Source organism: Musca autumnalis, unplaced genomic scaffold (assembly GCF_047663935.1).
Source record: "Musca autumnalis isolate F117 unplaced genomic scaffold, ASM4766393v1 scaffold_4, whole genome shotgun sequence".
In the NCBI taxonomy this organism is placed as follows: Eukaryota; Metazoa; Arthropoda; class Insecta; order Diptera; family Muscidae; genus Musca; species Musca autumnalis.
The window spans coordinates 240,172,617-240,182,683 of record NW_027411977.1 but is presented as its reverse complement, the minus strand read 5'-3'; the positions used below and the strand labels follow the sequence as shown (position 1 = coordinate 240,182,683).

The 10,067-nt window shown below is 30.1% G+C and overlaps 1 protein-coding gene across 1 annotated transcript; it reads right to left on the bottom strand.

The window, feature by feature from the left end:
* Positions 1-2,222: 2,222 nt before the first annotated feature.
* LOC141402361 (sulfotransferase 1B1-like) lies at positions 2,223-3,913 on the bottom strand. The gene is made up of 5 exons (XM_073983353.1): positions 3,567-3,913; positions 3,376-3,508; positions 2,600-2,924; positions 2,462-2,534; positions 2,223-2,394 (listed from the first exon to the last, which is right to left on the bottom strand). Exons 1-5 carry the CDS (start codon positions 3,887-3,889, stop codon positions 2,259-2,261), a joined length of 990 nt encoding a protein of 329 aa, XP_073839454.1. The 5' UTR covers positions 3,890-3,913; the 3' UTR covers positions 2,223-2,258.
* Positions 3,914-10,067: the final 6,154 nt, after the last annotated feature.

Here is a 10,067-nt window from a genome sequence, read left to right as displayed (position 1 = left end):
CTGTTTTTATAGAAAAAGTCAATTCAGCCAACGTTTTCTACAAAACAAATCAATTCAGCCAATTTTTTCTATAGAAAAAATCAATTTAGGCAACCTTTTCTGTAGAAAAATTCAATTCAGCCAACTGTTGCTATAGAAAAAGTCATTTCAGCTTACTTTTTCCATAGGAAAAGTCAATTCAGCCAGCTCAATCTGTAGAAAAACTAAATTCAACCAACTTTTTCTAAAGTAAAAATAAATTCAGCCAACCTTTTCTATAGAAAAATTCAATTCAGCAACCATTTTTATAGAAAAAGTCAATTCAGCCAACTTTTTCTATAGAAAAAATCAATTCAGGCAACTTTTTCTGTAGAAAAACTCAATTCAATTTTTCTATAGAAAAATTCAGGAAGTAAACTCAGCAAAATTGTAATATTGAAAAAAATCTATTAATCAATTTTTCTGTAGTAAAAATAAATTCAGTTAATTTTTCTGTGTAAAAAATAAATTTAGCCAACTTGTTCCATAGAAAAAGTCAATCCAACAAACATTCTCAATATAAAAATTCAACGCAGCTAAGTTTTTCTATAGAAAAGGTCAATTCAGCCAAATGTGTCTCTATAAAAAGTCCATTCAGCTAAATAAAAAGTCAATTCAGCAAACATTTTCTGTAGAAAAAGTCAATCCAGCTATCTATTTCTATATAGAGATACAATTCAGCCAACTCTTTCTATAGAAAAAGTCAATCCAGCTAACTGTTTGTACAGTAAAAGTCAATTCAGCCAACTTTTCCTATAGAAAAAGTCAACTCAAAAACCTATTTCTCTACAAAAAGTCCATTTAGCTCAAGAAAAGGCAATTCAGCTAAAGAAAAAGTCAATTCAGCAAACATTTTCTGTAAAAAAGTCAATCCCACTAACTATTTTTATATAGAGGGTCAATTCAGCCAACTGCTTCTATAGAAAAAGTCAATTCAATTCAGCTAAAGAAAAAGCCAATTCAGCAAACCTTTTCTGTAGAAAAATTCAATATAGCTAACTATTTCTATATTCTATTCAGTCTACTGTTTCTATAGAAATATTGAAATATTGAAAAAATTTATTAAGCCAATTTTTCTGTAGTAAAAATAAATTCAGCTAATTTTTCTGTGTAAAAAATAAATTTAGCCAACTTGTTCCATAAAAAAAGTCAATCCAACAAACGTTTTCTATATAAAAATTCAACGCAGCTAAGTTTTTCTACAGAAAAGGTCAATTCAGCCAAATTTGTCTCTATAAAAAGTCAATTCAGCTAAAGAAAAAGTCAATTCAGCAAACCTTCTCTGTAGAAAAACTCAATCCAGCTAACTATTTCTATATAAAGGGTCAATTCAGCCAACTGTTTCTATAGAAAAAGTCAATCCAGCTAACTGTTTATATAGAGAAAGTCAATACAACCAACTTTTTCTATACAAAAAGTCAATTCAAAAATCTATTTCTCTATAAAAAGTCCATTCAGCTCAAGAAATGGCAATTCAGCTAAAGAAAATGTCAATTCAGCAAACCTTTTCTGTAAAAAGTCAATCCAGCTAACTATTTTTATATAGAGGGTCAATTCAGCCAACTGTTTCTATAGAAAAAGTCAATCCAGCCAAATTTTTCTCCATAAAAGTCGATTCAGCTAAAGAAAAGTCAATTCAGCTAAAGAAAAAGCCAATTCAGCAACCCTTTTCTGTTGAAAAATTCAATCCAGCTAACTATTTCTATATAAAGGGTAAATTCATCCAACTGTTTCTGTAGAAAAAGTCAATTCAGCCAACCTTTTCGATACAAAAATTCAATTCAGCCAACTTTTCCTACAGAAAAAGTTAATTCAGCCAACTTTTCCTATAGAAAAAGTCAATTCAGCCAGCTTTTCCTATAGAAAAAGTCAATTCAGCCAACTTTTTCTATAGTAAAAATCTATTCAGCCAACTTTTTCTATGAAAAAACTAAATTCAGGCAACTTTTTCAGTGAAAAACTCAATTCAGCCACCTTTTTCCATAGTAAAAGTCAATTCAGCCAAATTTTTATATCGAATAACTCAATTCAGCCAACTTTTTTCTAAAGTAGAAGTCAATTCAGCCAAATTTTTCTATAGAAAATTCAATTCAGCCAAAATTTTTCTATAGCGAAAATCAATTCACTCAATTCAGCCAACTTTTTCTTTAGAACAACTCAATTCAGCCAAATGTTTCCATAAAAATTTCAACAATTCACCAAACTTTTCTACTGACTCCGTTTATTGTTGGCTCTTTGATTTATATTTTTCCAAATATGTCCTCAAAACTAACATTAAATTTCTCTAAATTTTCCTTAATCCATTGGTCCAGTTTTTCCTGAGTCTCTGGTGACAATTCATCCTTGTAGGAGCCCACAATGCCACGGCGCATAAATCTGAAAGTAAAATGAACAACTATTTCCCAAACAAAGTCTCGATAACGGAATGTCTACAACAACTTACTCAAATCCCGGTTTAATATTTCGTTTTGCATGGCTGGCAACAATCAGTGCTGTGGGATTAGCGGAAGTATTTTCTGTGGATAAAAAAGGCAGGTACATTCATTAGCATCCGAATGTATAACAAAATTTTCCTAATTACCTTTCATATTTTTAAAAGACAAATGCTCCTGCAATTTGCTCAACTCTTCTTCGCTAAGTTGTGGTCTATCGAGGAAGTTATTGAGATCGATTAGGACCTTTCGCAGATCTCTTTTCATATCTTCAAAGGTGGTAAAGAAGACATTTTCTTGCTCACGCATATGCCAGAAATCCCACAAATGATCCCAGTAGGAAGAGTACATGATGTCGTTGTTAATCAAATCTTCCACAAACTCATCGATTGTACCTTCCCAGGTACCAAGACCACTATGGAAATGATAATATGAAACGGCCATATCTTTGGGATTGCGGGCACAATATACAACCTGGCGGGAAATGGAAAAGAGAGTAACATTTTACCAACTAGAACTGTGTTTGAAGGGGGAAAGTCTTACAGTCTTGAAATGGAAGGCCTACTTATGGTATTCTATAGGTAGAAAACTTTTTAATATCTTCTACCGACAAAGGACCTTACAGAGGCCTTTCTTAGTTAAAAGACTTACTGAATGTCTTCTTTACGCAGATAAATGGCATCTGTTATTAAAAGAATATACACCAGCCTGCGAACATTTTAAAGGCAAATTGATAGTGCGATAAGTTTGTAGCTTGAGAATTTTATATTTCTTTTCTTAAGTGCCTTATCAATTGAGAGTCAAGAGATAGAATGTAAACATGCTATAAATATTGCACATATTCAAATCATTCTCAATATCTCCCACCTAAGAGGAACGTTTGATCATCATCTAGAAATCTAGATTTAGCAGAAGAATATCTTACCTTTGCCCTTTTGGTCCATATCTCCTTGGGTATTAGATGCGCTGGTAAATGCGATTTTAATACCCTTGGTGAGGGAGAGTTCATGGCAGCCTTGAGCGTATCAAACATGAAGCCGGCATAGAAACCCTTTAGTCTACAAACATGCAGATGCATCAAAATCAAGAAGAAACCTCTACTAATTTACAACTTACTCCATGAATGGACTTCTGTGCACCAACTGCACCTTCTGGGCTGTTTCAAAATCCAAATTATGGACCAACAACCAAGTCGCTTCTTGAATCCATGTTGTACCACATTTGGGGAATGTCACAACATAAACATCATCCTCCTTTACCTCGAATTGCATCACTTGTTCCAGAACAGATTCATCATTCAAGGGAAGGGTGCAGCGGCGAAATGGCCTTTTCTCCTGCGGCAAAGGTAAATGTTCATCCGAAGCAATGACATCATATATGGTACGCCCAATTTGTCGTTTTTCTATGCCCGCCGAGCAACGTGGTTGCGTTCTGAACATTTTTTATGAAACTAAATGATAAGCTCGAGTGGCTGGGTCAATTGCATACAGTCCATGCTGCTAGTCATTGTTGTTTATTTTTCCCATATTGCTTATCTTTTGTGTTAATGCAGAGTGCAATAGGCAAGAGAAGAGATACAGATAAAGCTGCAAGAGAGCAAGAGTATCAACTACATTTGATAATTACTTTTAATGAACATGAAACATTCAACATTATTCCAATCTATTGGTTTGTAGGTCAAGTCCAAAGACAAGATATTTGTTGTTATTCATTTTTGAACTTGCGATAATAAAACCAGGCAAGAGAAAATATAAATTTTTTGGAAACAAAATGTACACAAAATAATCTCTCAAAGTTACTCTGTGTACGTTCCTGATAGAAGACATCCTAAAAAGTCAATTCAGAAAAGTTTTTCTATAGAAAAAGTCAATTCAGCAAAGTTTTTCTATAGAAAAAGTAAATTCAGAACAGTTTTTCTATAGAAAAAGTCAATTCAGAAAAGTTTTTCTATAGAAAAAGTCAATTTTGCAACATTTTCCATAGAAAAAGTAAATTCAGCAAAGTGTTTCTGTAGAAAAAGTCAATTCAGCCAACATTTTATATAGAAAAAGTAAATTCAACACACTTTTTTCTGTAGAAAAATTAATTCAGCAACCTTTTTCTATGGAAAAGGCAATTCAGCCAAATTTGTCTATCTAGTTTTCCTCTAGAAAAACTCAATTCCGCAAACTTTTTCTATAGAAAAACCCAATTCAGCAATCTTTTAACATAGATAAACTCAATTCAGCTAACTTTCCCTATAGAAAAATCCAATTGAACCAACATTTTTTTTTTGTAGAGAAATTCAAATGAACCAACATTTTTGCAGAGAAACTCAATTCAGCCTTTTTTATCTATAGAAAAAGTCAATTCAGCAAAGTTTTTCTATAGAAAAAGACAATTCAGCAAAGTTTTTTTTATAGAAAAACTCAATTCAGCCAACATTTTATATAGAAAAAGTAAATACAGCCAACTTTTTATACTCGTATATTAATAAAGGTAAATTCAACACACCTTTTCTATAGAAAAATTAATCCAACAGCCGTTTTCTGTGGAAAGGCAATTCAACCAAATTTGTCTACAGAGAAAGACAATTCACCCTAGTTTTTCCTAAATAAAAAATTCAGCAAACTTTTTCTATAGAAAGACTGAATTCAGCAAACTTTTTACGTAGATAAACTCAATTCAGCTAACTTTCCATATAGACAAATTCAATTGAACCAACATTTTTATAGAGACATTTAGCCTTCTTTTCTATAGAAAACCTCAATTCAACAAAGTTTTTTTATAGAAAAATTAAATTCAGCAAAGTTTTTTCTATAGTAAAGTCAGTTCAGCAAAGTTTTTCTACAGAAAAAGACTATTCCGCAAATCGTAAGTTCAGCGAACTTTTTAAATATTAATCAAGGTAAATTCAACACACTTTTTCTAGAGAAAAATTAATTCAGCAATCTTTTTCTATGGAAAAGGCAATTCAGTAAATTTTTTCTATAGAGAAAGTCAATTTCCTAGAGAAAAACTGAATTCAGCAAAGTTTTTCTATAGAAAAAGTAAATTCAGCAAAGTTTTTCTGTAGAAAAAGTCAATTCAGAATTCAGCCAAATTTTTCTATAAAGAAAGATAATTCACCCTAGTTATCCTATAGAAAAACTCAATGCAGCAAACTTTTTCTATAGAAAGACTCAATTCAGCACATATTTTACATAGATAAACTAAATTCAGCAAACTTTCCCTATAGAAAAATTCAATTCAACCAACATATTTTATAAAAAAATTCAATTCAACCTTCTTTTTCTAAAGAAAACTCAATTCAGCAAAGTTGTTCTATTAAAAAGTCAATTCAGCAAAGTGTATTCTATAGAAAAAGTCAATTCAGCAAAATATTTCTATAGAAAAGGTAAATTCAGCCAACATCTTCTCAACTCAATTTAGCCAAATTTTCTTACAGAAAATTCAATCATCAATTCCGCCACCTTTTCCTACAAAAATACTGAATTCTTCAATCCTTTTCTAAAGGAAAAGTCATTTCTATTGAAAAAGTCAATTCAGCAAATTTGTTTCTATTAATAAAGCTAAAATTTCTATTCAAAAACTTTGCTGAATTAAGTTTTTCCATAGGAAACCTGGGGCGAATTGACGTCCTCTATAGACAAACTTGGCTGAATTGACTTTTTCCATGAAAAAAAGTGGCTGAATTGATTTTTTTCTATAGAAAAAGCCGTCTGAATTGACTGTTTAATTAGATAAGGTTTACTGAATTTACTTTTTTATAGAAAAACTCTGCCTTATTTACCTTTTCTAAAGAACAATTTTGCTGAATTGACTTTTTCACAATAAATAACATTTTGAATTTAGTTTTTTCTATAGAAAAAATGGCTGAATTGGCTTTACTATAGAAAAAGTTGGCTGAATTGAGTTTTTCTTTAGAAAAAGTTGGCTGAATTGACTTTTTCTATAAAAAACGTTGGCTGAATTGACTATTTCTATAGAAAAAGTTGGCTGAATTGACTATTTCTATAGATAAAGTTGGCTGAATTGACTTTTTCTATAGAAAAGTTGGCTGAATTGACGTTTTCTATAGACAAAGTTGGCTGAATTGACTTTTTCTATAGAAAAAGTTGGATGAACTGACTTTTTCTATAGAAAAAGCTGGCTGAATTGACTTTTTCTATAGAAAAAGTTGGCTGAATTGACTATTTCTATAGAAAAAGCTGGCTGAATTGACTTTTTCTATAGAAAAAGTTGGCTGAATTGAATTTTTATATAGGAAAAGTTGGCTGAATTGACTTTTTCTATAGAAAAAGATGGCTAAATTGATTTTTTCTATAGAAAAAGTTGGCTGAATTGACGTTTTCTATAGAAAAAGTTGGCTGAATTGACGTTTTCTATAGACAAAGTTGGCTGAATTGACTTTTTCTATAGAAAAAGTTGGATGAACTGACTTTTTCTATAGAAAAAGCTGGCTGAATTGACTTTTTCTATAGAAAAAGTTGGTTGAATTGACTTATTCTATAGAAAAAGTTGGCTGAATTGACTTTTTCTGTAGAACAAGTTGGCTGCATTGATATTTTCTTTAGAAAAAGTTGAATTGACTTTTTGTACAGAAAAAGCTGCCTTAATTTACTTTTTCTATAGAAAGAGCTGGCTGAATTGGCTTTTTCTATAGAAAAAGTTGGCTGAATTGACTTTTTCCATCTTATCTAGAAAAAGTTTGCTGAATTGACTTTTTCTATAGAAAAAGTTTGCTGGGTTGAGTTTTTCTATAGAAGAAGTTAGCTTAATTTAAGGTTTACTGAATCTACCTTTTTATAGAAAAACTCTACCTTATTTACCTTTTCTAAAGAACAATTTTGCTGAATTGACTTTTTCTATAAAAAAGTTGGCTGAATTGACTTTTTCAAAATAAATAAAATTTCGAATTTAGTTTTTTCTATAGAAAAAATGGCTGAATTGGCTTTACTATAGAAAAAGTTGGCTGAATTGAATATTTCTATAAAAAAAGTGGCTGAATTGACTATTTCTATAGAAAAAGTTGGCTGCATTGACTATTTCTATAGAAAAAGTTGGCTGAATTGACTTTTTCTATAGAAAAAGTAGGCTGAATTGACTTTTTCTATAGAAAAAGTAGGCTGAATTGACTTTTTCTATAGAAAAAGTTGGCTGAATTGGCAATTTCTATAGAAAAAGTTGGCTGAATTGACTTTTTCTATAGAAAAAGTTGGCTGAGTTGACAACTTCTATAGAAAAAGTTGGCTGAATTGACTATTTCTATAGAAAAAGTTGGCTGAATTGACTATTTCTATAGAAAAAGTTGGCTGAATTGACTTTTTCTATAGAAAAGTTGGCTGAATTGACGTTTTCTATAGACAAAGTTGGCTGAATTGACTTTTTCTATAGAAAAAGTTGTCTGAATTGACTTTTTCTATAGAAAAAGTTGTCTGAATTGACTTTTTCTATAGAAAAAGTTGGCTGAATTGAATTTTTCTAAAAAAAAAGTTGTCTGAATTGACTATTTTTATAAAAAAGGTTGCCTGAATTGACTAATTATATAGAAAAAGTTGTCTGAATTGACTTTTTCTATAGAAAAGGTGGCTGAATTGACTATTTTTATAAAAAAGGTTGCCTGAATTGACTAATTATATAGAAAAAGTTGTCTGAATTGACTTTTTCTATAGAAAAAATTGGCTGAATTGACTTTTTCTATAGAAAAAGTTGGCTTAATTGACTATTTCTATAGAAAAAGTTGGCTGAATTGACTTTTTCCATGGAAAAAGTTGTCTGAATTGACTTTTTCTATAGAAAAATTGTCTGAATTTCTATAGAAAAAACTGTATGAATTGACTTTTTCTATAAAAAAAAGTTAGCTGAATTGACAATTTCTATAAAAAAGGTTGCCTGAATTGACTAATTATATAGGAAAAGTTGGCTGAATTGACTATTTCTATAGAAAAAGTTGGCTGAATTGACTTTTTCTATAGAAAAAATTGGCTGAATTGACTATTTCTTTAAAAAAAAGTTAGCTGAATTGATTGTTTCTATAGAAAAAGTTGGCTGAATTGACTTTTTCTATAGGAAAAGTTGGCTGAATTGACTATTTCTATAAAAAAAGTTGGCTGAATTGACAATTTCTGTAGGCTGAATTGATTTTTCTATAGAAAAAGTTGGCTTAATTAATTTTTTCTGTAGAAAAAGTTGACTGAATTGAACTTTTCTATAGAATAAGTTGGTTGAATTGGCTTTTTGTACAGAAAAAGCTGGCTGAATTGACTCTTTCTTTAGGAAAAGTTGGCTGAATTGACTATTTCTATAGAAAAAGTTGGCTGAATTGACTTTTTCCATGGAAAAAGTTGTCTGAATTGACTTTTTCTATAGAAAAATTGTCTGAATTTCTATAGAAAAAACTGTCTGAATTGACTTTTTCTATAAAAAAAAAGTTAGCTGAATTGACAATTTCTATAAAAAAGGTTGCCTGAATTGACTAATTATATAGGAAAAGTTGGCTGAATTGACTATTTCTATAGAAAAAGTTGGCTGAATTGACTTTTTCTATAGAAAAAATTGGCTGAATTGACTTTTTCTATAGAAAAAATTGGCTGAATTGACTATTTCTTTAAAAAAAAGTTAGCTGAATTGATTGTTTCTATAGGAAAAGTTGGCTGAATTGACTATTTCTATAGAAAAAACTGTCTGAATTGACTTTTTCTATAAAAAAAAAGTTAGCTGAATTGACAATTTCTATAAAAAAGGTTGCCTGAATTGACTAATTATATAGGAAAAGTTGGCTGAATTGACTATTTCTATAGAAAAAGTTGGCTGAATTGACTTTTTCTATAGAAAAAATTGGCTGAATTGACTATTTCTTTAAAAAAAAGTTAGCTGAATTGATTGTTTCTATAGAAAAAGTTGGCTGAATTGACTTTTTCTATAGGAAAAGTTGGCTGAATTGACTATTTCTATAAAAAAAGTTGGCTGAATTGACAATTTCTGTAGGCTGAATTGATTTTTCTATAGAAAAAGTTGGCTTAATTAATTTTTTCTGTAGAAAAAGTTGACTGAATTGAACTTTTCTATAGAATAAGTTGGTTGAATTGGCTTTTTGTACAGAAAAAGCTGGCTGAATTGACTCTTTCTTTAGGAAAAGTTGGCTGAATTGACTTTTTCTATAGAAAAAGGTTAGTAGAATTGAGTTTTCTATAGATAAAGTTGGCTACTTTATTTTTCTATAGAAAAAGTTGGCTGAATTCAGTTTTTCTAAAGAAAAAGTAAGCTGAATTTTTTTGTATTTTAGCAAAAGTTGGTTGAATTGAGATTTTCTATAGAAAAGTCGACTATATTAACTTTTTCAATAGAAACTTTTGGTTGAATTGAATTTGTCTATAGAAAATGTTGGCTGATTTTGGTTTTTCTATAGAAAATTTGGCAAAATTGAGTTTTTTCATCTTATCTAAAAAAGAGTTTGCTGAATTGAGTTTTTCTATAGAAAAGGTTGGTTGAATTGATTTTTCATATAGAATAATTTAGCTGAATTGACTTTTTCTATAGGAACAGTTGTCTGAATTGAGTTTCTATGCAGAAAAACTTGGCTGAATTGATTTTTACTATAGAACAATTTTGCTGAACTACCTATTTATTCTTAAT